The 21,829-nt window shown below is 41.6% G+C and overlaps 1 protein-coding gene across 1 annotated transcript in view; it reads right to left on the bottom strand.

Moving 5' to 3' along the window:
• The window catches only part of YAP1 (Yes1 associated transcriptional regulator), a 96,238-nt gene that overhangs the window by 24,613 nt on the left and 49,796 nt on the right, over positions 1–21,829 (bottom strand). The window contains 1 exon segment of the mRNA XM_054081458.1: positions 13,968–14,081. Within this exon segment, the coding sequence (XP_053937433.1) occupies positions 13,968–14,081 (114 nt within the window).

The raw sequence follows: 21,829 nt of genomic DNA, 5'->3' as shown, positions 1-21,829 counted from the left end.
AGACTCCAATTAGGGCACCCTGACATGCAAAATTAGAGCTAGTACAGAAATGGCAGATGAAACAGTAAAAAATGCTGCAATAAACATAGGAAACATATTGCTAGTGTTTCATTCTCTTTCACCCTACAGAATTATGTGATGCATCTTCTCTGGGATGTGAAGAAGAAAAAGTGTCATCTTGTATGCCTAATTCACAAAGAGAACCCATCTTCCCTTCTTCCACAAAACCAAGACCCAAAGGATGAATGTATTAAAAGGACACTATTTTCAGGGCTTTCAGTTCTGGAATTAGCTCTCTGTTTTGTTGTCTGTAACAGTCTGAATCTGTTAACATTCACAATCCAGAACACATTTGCAGGAGCAGTGATGGGAGAGTGGCAGGATTTTTTTCTGGGAAAGGGGATTATGGTTTATGGAAACAAAGAGAAAAAAAAAGGAGTGAGCTTCTTTTAGGATGACAGGCTAATGTGGTGCAAAGAATAGCATCTGCCGTATTAGTTTGAATTAATGTTTTCATCATACATAGAGGACTTCCTGCAACACTAACACTTCTAACTATCATAAGAAAGAATTATCACATTAAAAACTCTGTCATATTTTTTGTGGAAAGGCCTTCAGTCTCCACCACCTTTTCAGTGTTCATCTTAAGGTACAGCAGTGCTCCTCTTCTGTTCCAAGAACACCTAAATGTATTTATTTCATGATAGCAGTAAATTGACAGAATCACAGAATCACCTGAGATGGAAGGCACTCAACAAGGACCATCAAGTCCAACTCCTGTCCCTGCATAGGACAACCACAGCATTTACACCAGGTATCTGAGGGAATTGTCTAAATGCTTCTTGAATATTGTCAGTCTTGGTGCCATAATTGCTCCTCTGGGGAGCAGTTCCAGTGCTCTACCACCCTCTGAGTGAAGAACTTTTTCCTAATATACAACCTAAACCTCCCTTGGCACATCTTCCTGCCATTCCCTCGGGTCCTATCATTGGTCACCAAAGAAAAGAGATCAGTGGTGGCTGCCCCACCCCTAGAAATGTCAGAGGCCAGGTTGGATGGAGCCTTGGGCAGCCTGATCTAGTGGGAGGTGTCCCTGCCCATGGCAGGGGGGTTGGAACTGGATGGTCTTTAAGGTCCCTTCCAACCCAAACAATTCTATGATTCTACGAAAATAAAATGAAGTGTCAAATAGTTTGTAGTAATTTGAAATAATCTTTCATGTAGTTACTTGTGAGAGAACTTCACCCACATGGCCATAAATTAGATAAAACTTCCTGTAAAGATAATGGTTGGGTGAAGTAGAAATAGAAACTGAACCCCAACACCAAGTACAAACAACAAAGTGAGTACAAAGGTCTGGAGGTTCAACTTCAACCTGCAAGTCCCATCCTGACCCAGCAGAGAAAAAAAAACAGTGGGAAGATGATGTTGCTGTGGATCAAAGCTTAAAATCAAACAGTTCAGCTTGTTCCTCTGTCACACAGATATAGAAGGTTCGTAGGTCCCAAGACAACAGGAACTGTTAAGTAGAAGTTTTAACAACACCAACAACTGTCCTGCAAGGACGTGAGCAGTGAACTATAATTATGAGCTCTAGGACTTCCACTGGGCAATCTTTGCTGGAAGACTGGCAGCAATTAAACTACCTACATTTACAACATTAGGGTGAAGCTGAAGGCAGACAGTGATGCAAAAAGAAAGGCAGCCCACGAAGCAGCTCTAGACAAGCTAGACATGACAGTGCTGGAGTAGGGAATGTATCTCCTCATTTCTTTCTTTTTACCCAGAATCCTATCAAGTTTGGAACCAGGACCATGCCTTTGCTTTTTATATCTTACTCTCTTTCTCCTTAAGAGCTCACAATGAATGGGTTAGCAGGGGATAACAGAAACCAATAGTATTCACCTGCTGTTAGGTGATTCTGTAATCAAAACAGAAGTCTGTGCTACCCTTCAGAAGTTCCAGGATTCAAACCCTATTATTAAACAAGATGGAATGTCGATTACATTGGAAAGTAAAGAGAGACAAAGGTAAGAAAATTACAGTCACTCAAAAGAAGCACATCTGAGTTAAAAGCCAACTACCTCAAAAATGAAAGACCCAGAGCTGAAGAATGTCAATTTGCTTTACGTTAAAAAGGCTGCCTTTGTGATCCAGTCTCCAATCACACAATTGTGTGAGTCCTTGCCTCATGCACTGCGTGGCCAAGTCATGTTCCAGATAACCTCACATAAATTTAACAGTTGGGAGAGAGTTGGGGTTGTTCAGCCTGGAGAAGAGAGGGCTGCGGGGAGACCTTAGAGCAGCCTTCTAGTACGTGAAGGGGGCCTTCAAGAAAGCTGGAGAGGGACTTCTTGCAAGAGCATGTAGTGATAGGATGAGGGGGAATGGCTTTAAATTGGAATGGGGAAGGTTTAGACATTAGGAAGTAATTATTGATGCTGAGGGTGGTGAGACACTGGCACAGGTTGCCCAAGGAAGTGGTGGCTGCTTCCCCCCTAGAAGTGTTCAAGGCCTTGAACAGACTGGTCTAGTGGGACATGTCCGTGCCCATGACAGGGGTGATGGAACTGGATGTTCTTTACGGTTTTTTCCAACGCAAACCGATGATTCTAACCTTATTTAAACACTTAAGTGAAGTATCACTAACATTCCTTTAACTTGCTATGGATTTGCTTTTCCTGCATGCGCTGGACAAATATTACTTCCCCAGGGCTCTTTTCCACTAACACGTATAATAATTTGGAAATAATTTCCCTCTCATGCCAAGTTCTTCATATTTTATATACCTGTATTCTTCTGACAGCTGCTTTTTTTTATTATCTCTGTCCTCTCTGATGACAGTTTGCTCCCTTCTTCCCATCTACTGACTTAGCAATTAAAACTACTTTTTAAACAAATCATGTTTTCAGGTGTTTATAATTTTATTCCATCATCTTCAATCACTGAAATGCCTTGTAACACCCACTTTTAAAGCAATGTCTCTAACTAAGTGTATCTAAATCAGGAATATCATAAGGTATTGAGACTAAAGTGTGTACCTCATATTCACCAAGAAATACTGGGAGGAAATTTAATTATATGATTTGGTAACTCTTCAGAAACCAGACCTAAAACTCTAGTTTCTAAATTCTTATTCAGGAACCCTAAAGAGAAGGACCTGGCGTAGGTTGACAGCTGGCTCAACGAGAGCCGGCAGTGGCCAAGAAGGCCAACGGCATCCTGGCCTGTATCAGAAACAGTGTGGTCAGCAGGACCAGGGAAGTGATTGTGTCCCTGGTCTCAGCACTAGTGAGATGGCACCTCAAACGCTGTGTTCAGTTTTGAGCCCCTCACTACAAGAAGGACATCGAGGTGTGGGGCGCATCCAGGGAAAGGTAATGAAGCTGGTGAAGAGGCTGGAGAACAAGCCTTATGACAGGTGTCTGAGGGACCTGGGGTTGTTTAACCTGGAGAAAAGAAGGCTGATGGGAGACCTTATCACTGACTACAACTATTTGAAAGAAGGTTGTAGCGAGGTGGGTGTTGCTCTCTTCCCTCAAGTGAGAGGCGATAGGACGAAAGGAAACGGCCTGAAGTTGCGCCAAGGAAGGTTCAGATTGGACATCAGGAAACATTTCTTCACCAAAAGGGTTATTGGGCACTGGCAGAGGCTGCCCAGGGAGGTGGTTGAGTTCCCATCCATGGAGGTATTTAAAAGATGGGGACATGAGGTGCTCAGGGATATGGTTTAAGTAGTGGACAGGTACGGTTGGACTCGATGATCTCAAGGGTCTTTTCCAAACAAGCAATTCTACGAACCCATTAAAAGGATTTTTTCTGAGCATTTTAACTATTTCAAGGATGCCAAGTGCAAAAGACTTCAAACTGTCAAGATTTTGAACTGTCTTCAGACCAGACCATGGAGGTCTTTTTCACACAAAGGAACTAATTTCACACTGAAATTAAACTCGAAGTCTGGATATTAAATGAAGACATCGCTAACTAAATTTTACTGACTACACAGCATATTCAAGTGAAGAACCAGTGGAAAAAATCCAACAGTAATAACACTGAATGATTAAAAAAGCATGCTATCTTCAAGGGAAACAGAAGAATATAATTTTCTATAACTTCCAACACAAAATTAATGAAAAGAAGAAAACACATCTTGTCTCAAGTGACAGGAAACAAACAGAGGGTTTTAAAGTTAGGATTTTTTTTTTGTTGGAGTGGGTTTTTTGTTTTGGTTTCGGGTTGTTTTGTGTGTTGTTGTTTTAAATTCTTGATTCTCCATTATTTACTGTGGATATGACTACAGAAATCTGCACTCTAAAGAACAGACTTATCAATGTGATCTCAGATAAGCACGTTTTATTTCTTTCACATTTCATGGGTTTGTGATCATCCCGACACACACAGCTCTTGTAAAGCACTTCATTTATCTATCCGAATTAAGACTTATCAGTTTTCCGATACAACGTATTCCTTACCTTCCCTGGATATGGAAAACATTTCAGGGGCTCTGCACCCACACAGCATAGGCTGCAAAGACCTCACAGGCAGAGAAGGAACAAACAAGTCTTTGTTTCTACAAGAGGGGGATTTGAGGGAGAAGGAGGAGGGGCAGACAAGGTAAAAACCAAGGGCAACTTAAGACAATAAAAACCATCTTGCCGTCCTATAATATAGCTTCACAACCTGCAGAATGCAGTCAATTGTAATAGCTGCAATATGCTTTCGAGAACAGAGACAGTTTGTGGTCTTCAAATGTTACAAATGAAATGTTCTACTGTCCAAACTCAACAGCAAAATGCTAGTTCTGTGCTGCAGCAGATGATACTTGACAATCACTGAAAAGACTGCTGCCTACATGCTTAATGGAAAATAAAAGAAAAAAATAAAGATAAATACCCAAAAAACAAATCAAGAAGAGAAACCCTTACCACTCACCAGTTCTAGAGAGATTGTTAACAACTCAAATATAAAAGGCTAATTCTCTCCCAAGATGCAACGCCAATTTGAATCACACCTCCCAGGGTATGGACAGTTTGCAGGAACTCAGTACTTTCCCGCTATGTGGAATTACACACAAAGACTCCTGTAAGAGCCCCCTTCATCATTAACAGACACAGCTGAGTGTTTCACGGCTTTTCTTTGGTATTTATAATTTCATCCTTCAAAACTAAAACTAATTTTAATCTGCAAACTTAAAGGTGTCATTTATTTGAACCAATTACAAAACCAAAAGCTCAGGATCTGAGTATGCTATAAATTACTGTTCTTGACAATCACAGAATGGCTTACATTGGAAGGGACCTTAAGGATCATCCAGTTCCACCCCCCCTGCCATGGGCAGGGACACCTTCCACCAGTCCAGGCTGCCCAACACCCCATCCAACCTGGCCTTCAACACCTCCAGGGATGGGGCAGCCACAACTTCCCTGGGCAACCCGTGCCACTGTCTCACAACCTCTTCGTGAACAATTTCTTCCTAATGGCTAAACTAAATCTTCCCCCTTCCCATTTATACCCGTTTCCCCTTGTCCTATCATTCCAGGCTCTTGTAAAAAGTCCCTCCCCTACTTTCTTGTACACCCCTTTCAGGTACTGGAGGCTGCTCTGAGGTCTCCCCACAGTATTCTCTTATCGAGGCTGAACATGCCCAAGTCTCCCAGCCTGTCCTCAGAGCAGAGGTGCTCCAGCCCCCTGATCATCTTCATGACCTCCTCTGGACCTCGTCCAACAGTTCCACATCCTTCTTCTGTTGAGCATTCCAGAACTGGACACAGTACTCCAGGTGGAGTCTCACAAGAAAGGAGTAGAGTGAGAGAATCTCCTCCCTTGACCTGCTGGCCATGCTTCTTTAGATGCAGCCCAGGACATGGTTGGCTTTCAGGGCTGCCTGCGCACATTGCTGGGTCATGTCAAGCTTCTCATCGACCAGCATCCCCAAGTCCTTCTCTGCAGAGCTGCTTTCAATCACATTGTTCCACATCCTGTTTTGAAACTGTGGACTGCTCCAACCCAGGCAGAGGACCTTGCACTTGTCCTTGTTGAACCTCATGAGGTTCACACAGGCTCACTTCTCCAGCTTGTCCAGGTCCCTCTGGGTGACATCCTGTTATTCTGGTGTGACAACTGCACCCCTCAGCTTGCTGTCATCATTTAAGCACAGCTAGTCTGCACTTTAGACCAAAGTTTAATCAGCAAAGAGTCTACATAAGTAACAGAGTCTAGGTAAGTATTCACTGCTGAGCATTTCACTGCTTAATCACTACATGGTGTTTCCTGGTTTAATAGGGCTATAAATACGAACCCTTGAACATTTGCTTTTAAAATAACATGAATTTTATGTATTTTATTTGATTTTCTTTGAGGGGAACGAACCCTGTTTTCATACATGTGCACATCTGCATTATTTGTTTAAATCTGTCATAATCACATTAGAATGGGTTAAACAGGAATTACAAAATAGAGTAAAGCCACTGTAAATTTTAAAAAAACCAACAGTGTACTCAAGAAACAGAACAAAATCCTTCCGTATATAAGAAACCAAAATCATGTTTTGATGTGATTGAATTCAAGCAGAAAAAAGCTGAATCTTCTTTGAGGTTATACACGGTATAGAGACTGTAATTATTGTGCATGTATACATATATAAATTACAGATAATCAACGATGCATGCAAAATGATGCTCTTTGAATTTTTAACATAGTGAGCAAGTTAACAGAGACAAGCAAACTTCAATGTTAGAAGAATATGGTGGAAAAAAAATGGGCCTATTAGGAGTGTAGTTTTCATAGATTCATAGAATGGTTTGGGTTGGAATAGACAATAAAGATCATCCAGTTCCAACCCTCCTGCCATGGACTGAGACACCTCCCACTAGACCAGGCTGCCTACGGACCCATCCAGCCTGGCCTTGAACACTTCCAGGGATGGGGCAGCCACAGCTTCCCTGGGTAACCTGTGCCAGTGCCTCACCACTCTCATTGTGAAGAAATTCTTCCTTCTCATTTTCTTTCAGTCACAGCTGTTCCACACAACACTGGAAGTGAGCATTACTTTCAACAACCTAAAGATACCATTACCAACAAACTTCCTTTCTCATGAAGAACAAAATCATTCTGAAAACAAACCAAACCCAGAACAAGTGTAAATTTAAATAAAACTACTCTCCTGATAAATCCTTAATAGAAGTGTGTGGTGATTCCCCTTTCTATTAGTATACAGTCTACATAAATCAGGTGAATGCGACCTTCCAGTACCTGAACGGGGCCTCCAGGAAAGCTGGGGAGGGACTGTTTACAAAGGCTTGTAGTGATAGGACTAGGGACAATGGGTATAAACTGGAATACGGGCAGATTTAGACTAGACTTAAGGAGGAACTTCTTCTCGCTGAGGGTGGTGAGGCACTGGCACAGGTTGCCCAGGGAAGCTGTGGCTGCCCCATCCCTGGAGGTGTTCAAGGCCAGGTTGGATGGGGCCTTGAGCAGCCTGATCTAGTGGGATGTGTCCCTGCCCATGGCAGGGGGGTTGGAACCAGATGATCTTTAAAGTCCCTCCCAATCCAAACTATTCTATGATGATTCTATGGTTCTATCCTCACACAATACTTGAAGACACATTTAACAATTTCTTCACTGGACTCCATTAAAAAAGAGGTTTAAATACATCCTGGTTTCGAACAGAACAATACTTCACTTTCTGATAGGATGATGAAAAAGTAGTAAGCACTTATTAACACTACCATAAGGGCAGCATCCCATTACAAAGGGATGATTGCCAGTTGAATTTCATCTGCCTCTGCAGATTCTCAAGGGGTTCACTTTGACACAAGTCAGTGGTTTGTTGAAAAGCAATGCTCTCCATCTGCACACATTGTGAGACACACATCCCAACATACAAAAGTCACAGAATGGTTTGGGTTGGAAGGGACCCTAAAGATCATCGAGTTCCAACACCCCTCCCAAGGGCAGGGTCACCTCCCATCAGACCAGGCTGCTCAAGGCCCCATCCAACCTGGCCTTCAACATCTCCAGGGAGACGTCAGCCACAGCTTCCCTGGGCAACGTGTGCCAGTGTCTCACCACTCTCAGGGTGAAGAATTTCCTTCTAATATCTTATCTAAATCTTCCCCTTCCAATTTAAAGCCATTTCCCCTCCTCCTATCACTCCATGCCCTTGTAAAACGTCCCTCCCCAGCTTTCTTGGAGGCCTCAAGGTCTTTTACACATCCTAAGCGTTCTTCCCAAATTGCTCTTCTGGAAAAAACAGAGACAGTGAAGTGAAAAATGTAACGCAAACAGACCTTTCAGATCAGTCAATCTACTTTGTTTTAGAGAGCATGTGAAGAGGATAAGCCATTGAACTGTGGCTCAGGCTCTGCTTTTGTGCAAAAATGAAGGGCAGATCTGGAACTTAAAAAGATCTGAAATACCACTGTGACCAGACATAAGGTCTGTGGGGTTTTTTTGACCAGACAAAGGCCAAAAAAAAGAAAAAGCTTTCCACTCCAGGGTTCTAGTTCTATCTTGTCCACCAATCTGCCTCTGGCAAGGCTCCTACAAACTCCTTTGAAGAAACACATATCAAACAAACTGCTGTATATGTAAGGGATAAGAAAGCAACACTATGAAATGCTTCCTTTTAATTTCCGATGCCTAAAACTTAGCAGATGCTCCAAAGATTAAGCTTTTAAGTACATTTCAAGTGTGTTGTGTGTTTGTTTTTTTTTTTTTAAATGGAAATGATAAATACATATTTCAATGAAATCCACAGGTGCATTTTACTTCAGTATTTCAGAACAAGCCCTTTCCTTTGTTTCAAATGGTGTAATTTTCTTGCATTGCAATAAAAAAAGCAGAAAGTCCTGATGAGCTTTCTCTATACTCCAACTGTTATCACTTTTCTTCCTTTTCCTACTTATGTAGCTCAACAGCTACTGCACACTTTCTGTAATGAGAGTAAACACTGTCTTACCTTGCTTCCCCTCCCATCCAAAACTCATCCAGAACATCAAAAAACATTAACATAATCTCTAAGTGGGAGCGATAAAAAGAAAGTTGTGGCAAGGATTTCAATCTGAGGTCACATCTTTCGCTTCAAACCACACCTGGCAGCCTCAGCATTTGAAAGAACAGAAGGAAAACAGCTGGGCACGTATAACACTGGTACAATCACTGGTAACAAACCCCTAAAATTGAATTCTGGAATAAAATAACAAGAAAACTGAAACACACTCCAACTCCTGCAGTCAGACTTGCCTGACTACTCTAGTAGAGTACTACTGTTTAAACACAAGACTTATATTAACCCAACTGAGACACAAAAATCCAGTGCCAGTTTCTGGTATTTTCCCACTTCAAGTGCACTGCCCTATCCTTGAATTTAACAAATTCAGTATTCATAAAAGGCAAATTATTTGAAGTTGCATTTCAAAAACAAAGTTCCATCATCTGCAGACTTAAATTATAGTTAAAATCTCTTTAATGATATCTGATACAAAAGCCAATTCTTGGAAACCTGTAGCAAAAAAGCTGGATGAACCAAATTTTAACTAGTTCTAGAAAATTCCATTGTATAGAAAAAGCAGATGCTGTTCTACTTCACCACCTCCAGCCACTTGGAATGCATCACTGACATGCTTCCTACTCAGGCGTTCTTTGACTATCAAGAAAACATATTAACTTAGCTGGAAGGCTTAAGAAAAACAGTAGGATCCATGAAGAACAACCAATGAACAACAGTGGAACCTGGTAAAAGACAAAACAGGCCAAAACACGCTCAACCTGACAGCCCAGTTTGCAAGAAATAACCTTAAAAAAACCCAACTCAGTAATCCGAAGCCCTTTACTACCAGGTCTGAAAGGCATCAAGAAGGTAGGACACCATATTTTCACCAGATGCTCCGCTAGACAAGAATCCTGCTGACACGGGCCTAAGGACCCTTTCCTATCCCCATTCCTTTGATCCCACGCGATCTATGGCAATTGCTGTGCTTGGCACGAGATGACCCTCCTTTCATATTTAGTTCTTTCCTAGCTTTTAAAGCTCGTGAATTCTCCCAACACAAAACGGTTCTAAAGTCAAACACAAATATCTGCAGGATCAACATCTGAGCCCACGTCAGAGATGCTAGATTTGTGTTCTTATCTTCAACTTGGAGCACTCAGGTTTTCAGACCAGCCAGCTCTACAGCCAGGTATTCTGACAGGGGCTCTTATCAGATGCATTACTCTTAAAAGCCTTCTCCAAGAAAGAATCCATATTAACCGCATCCTTTTATTTTCTGTTTAAAAGCATGAATGCAATATCCAAATTATCTCTACAGAGCAAGTCAAGTCAGTAGGGTGTGTCCACCTAAACCAATTTCTTCACTCACTCTCCTTCCTCTCTCTTTTCTAGCAACATTAATGGAAAATTCCCATCATTAATAAAAAAATACATAAAGAAAAGAGGTATATGCACACCAACTAGAAAAAATCTGCAATCTGCAGTTTCAGGCTGATGGACAACATGAGTGAGAGCAGCCTTGTGGAGAAGGACTTGGGGGTGCTGATGGATGAGAAGCTTGACATGAGCCAGCAATGAGTGCTTATAGACCAGAAAACCAATTGTATCCTGGGTTACATCAAAAGAAGCGTGGCCAGCAGGTCCAGGGAGACAATTCTTCCCCTCTACTCCTCTCTCATCAGACCCCACCAGGAGTCCTGTGTCCAGTTTGGGAAGCCCCAACATAAAAAGGATATGGAAATGTTGGAACAGGTTCAGAGGAGGGCCATGAAGATGACCTGAGGGCTGGAGTACCTCTGCTATGAGGACAGGCTGAGAGAGTTAGGGTTCTTCAGCCTGGAGAAGAGAAGGCTGTGAGTAGACCTTAGAGTGGCCTTCCAGTACCTGAAGGGGCCCTCCAGGGAAGCTGGGGAGGGACTTTTTACAAGAGCAGGTAGTGATAGGATGAGGCGGAATGGCTTTACATCGGAAGGGGGAAGATTTACACTAGACATTAGGAAGAAATTCTTGATGCTGAGAGTGGTGAGAAAGTGGCACAGGTTGCCCAGGGAAGTTGTGGCTGTCCCCTCTCTGGAAGCGTTCAAGGCCAGGTTGGACGGGACCTTGAGCAGCCTGGTCTGGTGGGAGGTGTCCCTGCCCATGTCAGAGGCATTGGAATTGGATGAACTTTAAGGTCCCTTCCAACATAAGCTGTTCTATGATTCTACGAAAATAAAGATGAATGCAAAGCTTCAATCTGATAAGGAAAACACAGAGCCTTACGGGCTGTGTCCCTGGAGTCTGGGAATTCAGAAGCAGTAAGGGGAAAGACTCTTCAAAACTTCTGTTTCTGAATAACGGAACAGAAGCGTACATTTGCACACACCATTCAACAGCTTCATTGTTTTCAGTGGTTCTTCAGATTGGTCAAAGTGGCAGGATCAAGGAAGAAATTAATTTCTCTTTCATTTTTAATCTGCATTAGTATCTTGCAATAATCAAAAACATCAGCATCACAAAAATGCGTTCATCTAGGTTTGCTTCTGAACATGTTAGTAATCAAAAAATAGCAAAACCCAAGCCCTTATACTAAAATATTGCAACAGAAAAGAGAGTAAGGTGATCCACTAGGGGAAGAACCACAGGCTTTTCAAAGTATATTTTAAGTACAGAAAGGTAAACTTCTGAGTCATTCGCATTCTGTTTACGGTCACAGCACATATTTGTTGAGGATCTCCATGATAAATAAATAAAAGGCTCAGTGAGTGCGCTCTGCTGAACAGGTTTTTTTCTTTACTGGAGTGACTTAAGGAGGTCACAAGTGAGAAAGCAATAGGAATAAGATTTTGTATTCTCTTGGCTCAAATGATAAAAACATAAACCACAATACAATGCATACAACTTAAGATTTCAAGGAAAACTCCTTCAAGCTCGGCAGCAGCTTGCAGCTTGTCTCTATTTGCCATCACTCGAGATGAAGAGCCCACATGCGCTTTTTTTTCCCCTCCTTTTTTTTCCCTTTCCTGCCCCTTTCAGTTACACTTGAGCTCTTTGACTGAAAAGGTCTGGAACAGATTAAAAGTCCGACCACAAAATAAAGAGTCTTGGCATGTACTCAAGCCTGTCTGGGATACACATATACAGTGGGCCCAAAAAGGGAAGCTATGCAGCAAGAAACCCTTATGCAGCTTTTTGGACATTTCTAACTTCTTTCAGTTTTAACTGCACAGTCTGATCATTTGATGGAGTTTCAGTGCACACAAAAAAAGTAGCTTCTGCCCTTACAGATAGACCATACCATTTACAGGAGCACAAAATAGTTCTGATGAAGAAGATTCATCTCACTCACAACCTCTGTCAATTAAAACCTTTTCCACACTCCTTTTTATTTCCAACTCATCATTGGAAACTATAAAGTAATACAAAGAAAAGCAAAACACATACCCTGCGAGATGACTTAATTAAATATAATTGACCTGCCTCTTTTAACTGCAAAAGGCAACACTGATTTGCAAAACGACTGCTTCCTTTTCAGACTTATTCACATATTAAGTAATTGTGAAGTTGCAAATTACCCCCACACTGTCTTGCAACACACAAACAGGCTGGCAAGTCTGGTCAGTGTTAAAGCCAGTATGGACATGTGCCAAAGCTGACAACTTTCAGCATATGCCCCACCTTTGGGCTCAAGTTGCACAGTGGTTCGACCTGTCTACAAACTGGTGAGCAGTTTATAAACAAAGGGTGACAATCTGGTGTACTCCTAAGAGCAAAGGGATGTTTCAAGCGAGCACTCAAGCCTACAAAACAAAAAATGCTGAAATTCCTAACAGTCATTTCAGAAAAACAAAACAGAACAGCGCCTGTTGAGTTTTCCAGCTCTGTGTTTATATGGCATTCATGGAGTTAATGCCTCTCCCAAAAGGGGCCCACAGTTGTTGTTAGGTCAACCCCTGTAAAGCTTCAAAGGCTTTGTATCCCCTCAGCCTGACCTACTCAGTGATCTGCACACTGTTTTCATTTAGTTGCACCGAGTCCAAATCTAAAGCCTGAAAACCACAATGATCTCTTCCCTTTTTTACCCTTACTGTTTTTTCCATGGCTCTGGAAAAATAACTAAAATCCAAAGGTGTTGAAAATAAGAAGTTATCAGGAAACCCAATCAAGAACAAATTAAAAGCTTACATACACAGGTCATGGCTTTATACAAAAACTAAAGTTGTAAAACCACCTTAAATATATCAGAACAATCACTTGGACGGTCTAAGAAGCTGGTTGAGAGCCTTGCAATATCATTTACTATTGCTATTCACAGTCATCAGTGCCAATATTTAAACGTTTGCAGCTCTACTTTTCATACAAATCATTACAAAAATGAGATATCAGTTCTATTTTGTTCACTTTTTTACACCTAGGTAATGCAATCCCTGAGTTACTATTTCGAATATTACATAGCCTTTACCGCACAAAATTATTATGAAGTAAAACCAACATAAGTAATCATTTCTCTCCATATTGTTTAAACCAGAAAGTTTTGTCATGACCATCACTATGACAAGCTGGAATTATAAGCTGGTATATGTTTCAAGTGTATTTAAACAGCATAAATTATTATTTGACAATGCCCTCTTTAGGATAGTGCGAAGGAAAATATTTGCTTGGGAATTAAAAGATTTGTCTGTGGTAAAGTTTTGCAATTTTAAAGGGAAGAGTGAGTTTGCCTGAAACTGTCTCTAGGTTAAATTTTGGGAATGGTATGGATCATATGGCAAAATCCCAACCCCTAGTATTAGAAACGTTGGTGACATACGCTCCTACAGGATATATGTTTTTTCTTTTATTTTTTTGAAATGATTTCAATAAGGTCTTTCTAATTCAAATTAAAATATATTTTAAATTGTACTCTAGAAAGTTTTCCAAATATGCCTGCAAACTTAAAGCTGAGTGAACTGAAGCGAATCAAAAATTCTGAAGTGAGATGAACTTTTACCAAAGCGTGGGTCAAGCCTTGGGTCTAGCCAAGATGTGGTCTTGTTCTTATGGTTTATGTAGTAAATTTCTCCATCCTGGGTCATAGCTTGTTCCCATCCATCGGGGAGTGGGCCTGCAATATAGAAGGAAGGAGTTGATGGCGGGCTCTTGTTTGCTCCAGCTGAAATTACTCTAAAAAAAATTCCAACATTTTACATATATAACAGTACAAGAGTTTCAAGCTCATGTCTAACATTTCTGGGATAAGGGCAAAGAAGTAGTGGGTGGGAAACCAAAGAACAGAAAGCGCTTCTATCATTTTGATTTAGGATTTGGAGTTTAATTTTATAACTTGTTTGCATCCTTTCACGTCCTTTTGACGCTTCCTTTTTCTATAGCACTACGGTACAAAACCAGCAATAAGTCAAGCCTGCCAGAATGAAACCAGCATGAGCACCAGGAAAAAGAAGAAGCATAAAGATACTCTACTTTTCATGGGAAAGTTCATTTAGTGATGAAGGCCCACTAGTAGAAACAAGGTAACACTAACAAGATCCTAAAATATTCATTTATCTTTCACAAACAATTAAAAAAGTGACAAAACTCATTTTCCCTTTACCTCACATCATAACTTTTTGCGAAAGCATTCAAGGCTTAAGCAAGCAAAATGACAAAACCTGAAGAACAGAAGGCAAACAAGCAACGCAAAATGTGAAGGCAAGAAAACACCAGGAACAGACACAAAGACAGTGCTACGAACAGCAGTGCTAAGCCTCTACGAGCAGGAAGGCATAAGCAGGGAAACCTAAAATGGAGGTAGGTGACAGTGTTCTGGAGTCCAGGAACAGTCTTCAAATGCGTTCCATCCTCTGTGTTACAAATAGCAGCTTTCAAGAAAACCAACTTTCATAAACCACTCTTTCCCATCTCCTACCTCGTTCATAAACTGCTCTTTCCCATCTCCATCCATGTACGTTCATCTGTGTTTTGCACAGACTGAAAACCAGCCTTAAAGTCACATTCATCTGATCTTATCTGGCATGTGCTTTACAAATGTATGGGTTAGAATTCTTATACACGCGTAAATATGGACTTTCGAAAATATCTAAATTAGATACAGGAAGACTTGCCTGTATTTCTTTAGATTTATGTACAATTCTAAGATAATATGGCAAAAGATCCACTACAAATATTAAGAATGTAAAAGAAATTAAAACAAGACCGGCTACAGGAAGCCATCATATTTCAGCCTCTTCTTCCACTCTTCCGCAATGTAACATAATAGTAATACACTAGCAAAACGGTAGTAACAGGATGAGGTTCAAAAAGGTTAAGTGCCGAGTCCTGCACCTGGGACACAACAACCCCATGCAGCTCCAGGCTTGGGGAAGAGTGTCTGGAAAGCTGTCTGGCAGAGAAGGATCTGGAGGTGTTAGTTGACTGCTGGAATGAGCCAGCAGTGGCCCAAGTGGCCAAGAAGACCAAAGGCATCTTGGCTTGTATCAGAACTGGCATGACCAGCAGGTCCAGGGAGGTTATTCTCCCTCTGTACTCGGCACTGGTGAAACTGCACCTTGAGTACTGTGTTCAGTTCTGGGCCCCTCACGACAAAAAGGATGTTGAGGCTCTGGAGCGTGTCCAGAGAAGAGCAACAAAGCTGGTGAGGGGGCTGGAGAACAAGTCTTATGAGGAGCGGCTGGGAGAGCTGGGGTTCTTTAGCCTAGAGAAGAGGAGGCTGAGAGGAGACCTTATGGCTGTCTACTGAAAGACTGCCTGAAAGGAGGTTGTAGCAAGGTGGGTGTTGGTCTCCTCTCTCAAGTGACAGGTGATAGGACAAGAGGAAATGGCCTGAAGTTGCACCAGGGGAGGTTCAGATCAGCGGTCAGGAAACATTTCTTCACCAAAAGGGTTCACTGGCAGAGGCTGTCTGGGTAGGTGGTTGAGTCCCCATCCCTAGAGGTATTTAAAAGGTGGGTAGATGAAGTGTTCAGCGATCTGGTTTAGTAGTGGACAGTTATACGGTTGGACTCGATGATCTCAAAGGTCTTTTCCAACCAAACGATTCTATGATTCTGTGAAAAGCCATCTGGCTTTTGAACTAACATTCTGTGTAACATTAAGTGTGAGTAAACATCATATTTTCATGTATATATCTAAGTATGTTCAAAGTATATTTGCCTATCATTTTGTCCTAAATTCATGCTTCTGTTGATGAATTCATTGTCTAAAGCTGGAGAGAGAGGAGCAAGGATAGAATTGTTTGCTTCATCTCAGAAGATGTTCTTGAAGACCTCTCAAAAAGAGTACAGCAATTATTTGACTGCACTCCAGTAACACCCCAAGGCATAACCAGGACAAGAGTTTCTGCTGTGGTCTTTGAAGATCCTCTGCAAACTACATTTCACATTTAAACTCTTGCATTGTGGCTCAGAAAACTATGCCCTTCTCTTGCGACTCCACTGATCCCCCATAAGAGTTACAGGGTTTTGAGCGAGGAAAAACAGTGATGTAACCGTTGGACATTTCCTTCCCATTCTTAATGTTCATGAGCTTTAGACGCTGCATACATGTAATTGGTATCTCAGCTTTTATCAGAGTCTAGGGAGTAGAACAGGCATGAAAGAGCAACAACACTGCTAAACAGTAATAAATCCTACTATATTCACAGTTTAACATGACTCTGATACAGGACTGAAAGCTCAAGTGCAAAGAACCCTGTACTTTGTGACCATATCCAAAGATTAGCCAGCTAATGAGTGAGATGTTGTTTTATAACACTGGGGCACAGGAGCACAGGGCCTACATCATCCAAGCACAGAAGTCAATGAAGAACCAAAAGTCTTACTTGACTGCTAAGCCAACACCCTTGTCATGTGGGCAGACCTCGCTACCATCCTCCTCAGAGTCCTAAGCCACACAACCTTCAGAGATGAAAACTCAGCAAAAATTTCCCTTTTGAACTGTAAAGCCAAAAACTCCCAGCTGGATCTAGGAAAAACAAAACTAGCCTTAGGGTGTCAGACCTGCTGAATATTGAGTAAAGCATCTACTGGTCTAGCATGTTCCTTTGTAGTAAATAAGAAAATCCGGCCTTTGAAGCAGGATGCCAGGAGCTGATCAGTCCACCTACTTGTTGGAAGAATACTGCTTATTAGATTTGATGAACTGATGAGGACCAGCTTATTGGAGACAGAGTCGGGCAAGGCTCCCTTTCTAAATGAAGTCACAGAATCATAGAATGGTTTGGGGTGGTAGGGACCTTAAAGATCATCCAGTTCCAACTCCCCTGCCATGGACAGGGACACCTCCCAAATAGACCAGGTTGCTCAAGGACCCATCAACACCTCCAGGGACAGGGCAGCCACAACTTCCCTGGGCAATCTGTGCCAGTGTCTTGCCACCCTCAGCGTGAACAATTTCTTCCTAATGGCTAATCTAAATCTTACTCCTTCCAATTTAAAGCCATTGCCCCTGGTCCTGTCACTACATGCCCAAGTAAAAAGTCCCTCCCCAGCTTTCTTCTAGGCCCCTTCAAGTACTGGAAGGTCACTATAAGGTCTCCTTGCAGGCTCCACTTCTCCAGGCGGAACAAGCCCAACTCTCTCAGCCTGTCCTCATCACAGAGGTGCTCCAGCCCTCAGATCATCCAACCTGGCCTTGAACATTTCCAGGGAAGGGGCTGCCACAACTTCTCTGGACAACCTGTGCCAGTGTCTCACCACCTTCATCTGAAGAATTTCTTCCTAATGTGTAACCTAAACCTTCCCCCCTTCCAATGTAAAGCCATTCCCCCTCATCCTATCACTCCATGCCCTTGTAAAAAGGCCCTTTCCAGCTTTCTTGGAGGCTCCCTTCAGGATCTGGAAAACACACAGCTCTGGACAGGACAGGAAAGGTCTGTCTGCTCACCTGGCTGTCATAGCAGCAAGTTGTCCTTGCTAAGTGCCATCATCGGCTGCAGAAATAGAACTTTTCTCTCTAGAAACTCTTGGCATTAAACATGGTGTTGCTTTCTTCTTAGCCTGTATACGTATGGCTCTCATGTTTCTGCTGTCATCCCTACGTGTTGAAATGGTAGTTCAAAAAATTGATCCCAGGGAAGCAGTCATGGTGCCAAGCCTGACAATGTTCCAGAAGCATTTGGACAATGCCCTCAGATACCTGGTGTGAATGTTGGGGTTGTCCTATGCAGGGATAGGAGTTTAACTCGATGAGCTTTGTGGGTCCCTTCCAACTCAGGTCATTCTGTGATAAGGTTATCCAAAAATTAGATTCCAATTTCCAAATGTAAGCCATCCTTACAGAACTGCTGATAAGGCAAACCTCTGTAACTAAATATTTATGTAATGCTGCGACTTAACATAAATACACGTAATTTTAGAAGTCTCTGGTCCACATCTCTATTTTTTGTGAGTTTTTACTTTTTCAATATACCATTTTTCCCATGCAAACACAGAGTCTTGAACACAAAGCAGAGCTCACTGCTGGCAGGCAGAAAGCAATAGAAAGAGTAACGAAAGATAAAAATTTAGTATAGATTCAAGCTCTGCCAGTATATAAAGTAAATCCTGCACGTCCCTGGAGGTTTTCAAGGCCAGGCTGGATGAGGCTTTGAGCAACCTGTTCTAGTGGAAGGTGGGCCTGCCCCATGGCAGGGAGATTAGAACTGTCAAGGTCCCTTCCAACCCAAGCCATTCTACGGTTTCTGATACATATTCATTAAAAATAAAAAAGTAAATAATGCTGTATTTTATCGCAAAGGTTAATACATATTAGAAGGTATTATAGATATTAAAAGAATATGCACGGGCAATCCAGGAACTTGGTCTCTTCTCCCAAGTGACACACGACAGGACAACAGGGAATGACCTCAAATTGCACCAGGGGAAGTTTAGATCGGACATTAGGAAAAATTTCTTCACCAAAAGGGTTCTCAGGTACTGGCAGAGGCTGCCCAGGGAGGTCGTTGAGTCACCATCCATGGAGGTGCTCAAAAGATGGGTAGGTGACATGCTTGGGGATATAGTTTAGTAGTGGACAGGTATGGCTGGACTTAATCATCTCGAAGGTCTTTTCTAATCAAGCCATTCTACAGTGGCTTTAGTCTGTCCAATCAGTAAAACTTAAAAAAAAGACACTATTGAAAAAGGAGTATTTTTTTGCAGATGAAGAAAGAAATGAACATTACTGCCATGCAGACACTTACAGAGACATGAGTTTCACAACAGATCACATGTGGTGTTGACTGTATACAAAGCAGAATTTGTGATATGACTGATTACATAAAAAGGAAATATGCAACTGAAGTGAGCTAAGATTTAAGAGAAGAGTTAGAACTTGTTTTAGTTATTGGAATATTCCTTTCTACCCTCTTGCCCCCTAAGGGGGAAAAAAACCCCTTACGAGTTAGGAATTCGAGTGTCCATTTTCCTACCAACCTTTAGCATGGCATCACAGCCTTCCCCAAGAGGTAATGGAATTACACTAGGTTTACAAAGTTTCATAATGAAGCCCAATCCAAAACTGCAAAGCAAGAGAGAAGATGAAAGAGGACAAAGACAGGCAATCTACTCTGGGGCCATGAAGATGATCAGAGTGCTGGAGCACCTCTGCTATGATGACAGGCTGAGACAGTTGGGTTTCTTCAGCCTGGAGAAGAGAAGGCTCCAGGGAGACGTCAGAGCAGCTTCCAGTACCTGAAGGGGGGCTACAAGAAAGCTGGAGAGGGACATTTTACAAGGGCATGGAGTGATAGGATGAGGAGGACCGGCTTTAAATTGGAAAGGGGAAGATTTAGATTGGACATTAGGATGAAATACCTCATGATAAGGGTTGTGAGGCACTGGCACAGGTTGCCCAGGGAAGCTGTGGCTGCCCCATTCCTGGAGGTGTTGAAGGCCAGGTTGGATGTGGCCTTGGGCAGTCTGATCTAGTGGGAGGTGTCCCTGCTCATAGCAGAAGGGTCGGCACTGGATGATCTTTAAAGTCCCCTCCAACTCAAACTATTCTATGATCTGTCTACGTGCAAGCAGAGCAGAAAAGGGTGAAATAAGCAGCACCGTCAAGCAGGATTCAGGAAGACTATAAATATGATGGCTATCCCATCTCTGCTATATCAACTGTAACTGTATAAGAAACAGGCATTGTTTACTTTCAAATTTATAACATTACCTCAGTAAATGTACAGGACAGGTTCTTGAGAAGAACAACATCCCATTACTTATATATATATATATACACATTTTTTTCTTTTAAATCAAGAAAGAAGAATATGTTTTTCTCCTCTAATATCTTTAAGGAAAATATGGTTAGAATCCCACATACACAAAACCAGAGCAATCAAGACTAGTTTTTAGATACAACTTGCATATTTAGAAGTAAAAGGCTTGTTTCTTTCTATTATTGATCTGAAGATGGAATTCTGTTTCACAGATTAACCAGCAAATGCCATCTAAAAAAGTCCCGCATTTCTCCGTATCCATATGGACCAAACAGTTTAGTTGATTACATGTTGCTAGCTAAGTTCAGTGAAACCAAGACAAAAAATACCAAAGACCAAATCCAAGTAGAAAAACAAAAATCCTCACTTTTCACATCTGATGCCCTCCTGAAAAGGATGTTACTTACTAACACTAAAAATAGTTCATTCACAAATCCTGCCGGGAACAGATGAAGCTGGTTCAAACGCTTATTGATTTCCTTAAACAAACAGAACTTGCAACAAGATCCCTGGATTCTCCTTCCATCTTGGCTGCCTCAAGAGGTGGAATTGCTTAAGAAGAACAACCTAAAAATCTCAAGCCCATGCTAACTACGTCTCCCCTGTGCCAGTTTTGATTTTATACATGGTTTGACTTGCCTTCACCCCTATCACACCTTCTAGTTCTCCTCTCTTCCCATTTCCCTGAAGCTCCACTCATCCTCTTTATTCAGAAAAGACAACAGGTTTAGCTTCAATATGCTAGTTTTTTACTTCTGGCTAAATGGCAGAAGCTTCCAATGGCTTCCAAGACAGCTCCTATAAATCTTCAGTCTTACGTTTTACCACAGCAATTTTAATCACAGGCTCCTGTGGCAGCCTATAATTAAATATACTAAAATCTGGACAGTAACTTCTGATTAAGGGCTACAATTAACAAGCACTACACAAGGATGAACAGCACAGAAAGGAAAACATTCTCCTTTGTGGCATTTCAAACCTTTTTTTGCTAGTCAGTGCGTGACTCTCAGCTGTCACAATACTTACACTTGGGTTTTCCCACCATGAAAGGCTCTCAAAGCACTAGGGCACGTTTCACCACCAGCAAGATTTCGTAACAGGAAACTTCTATCTCAAAAGTCTCAACTTTTATTTCCTATTTCTTGAGGATGAACATCCAAATTATACCATTAAGTAGCTTTACATTTATGACACCAGCACGCAGATTTCTAAGTTCCACTGTGCTGAAGTAGTACAGAGTTACTTGATTTTTCCATTTTTCTCACTCTTTACGAGGCCAACGAGGAAGGACAAGTTACCATGAACTCAGTAGTAAAAAAGTAACAGAATCAGATCTAAGAAACTTCACTAAAACCCAATACACAGTCATAATTTACAGTCAGTACATAAAGCTTTGCCAAATCAGGTATCGGGAACAGAATCACATACAATAAATGCATGTTTGATATTATTTAATTCAAATTAAATGCAAATTAAGAGTGAGCAGGTGCATCCAAAGAGCCATTTCTAAGTTATACAACTCATTTAACTTAGAAAAAAGCAACACTATGTGAACAGACAACTTCAAACACACAGTAGTTCAGAATTCTTCATGCACTTTATCAAATTCAGAGCACCAAGGAAAACACTTTACAAGATTTTTTAGTTCATATTTAATACAG

Source organism: Cuculus canorus, chromosome 1, assembly GCF_017976375.1.
Source record: "Cuculus canorus isolate bCucCan1 chromosome 1, bCucCan1.pri, whole genome shotgun sequence".
Lineage (NCBI taxonomy): Eukaryota > Metazoa > Chordata > Aves > Cuculiformes > Cuculidae > Cuculus > Cuculus canorus.
The sequence above is the reverse complement of the archived record's forward strand: the minus strand, read 5'-3'. Positions and strand labels throughout refer to the sequence as shown.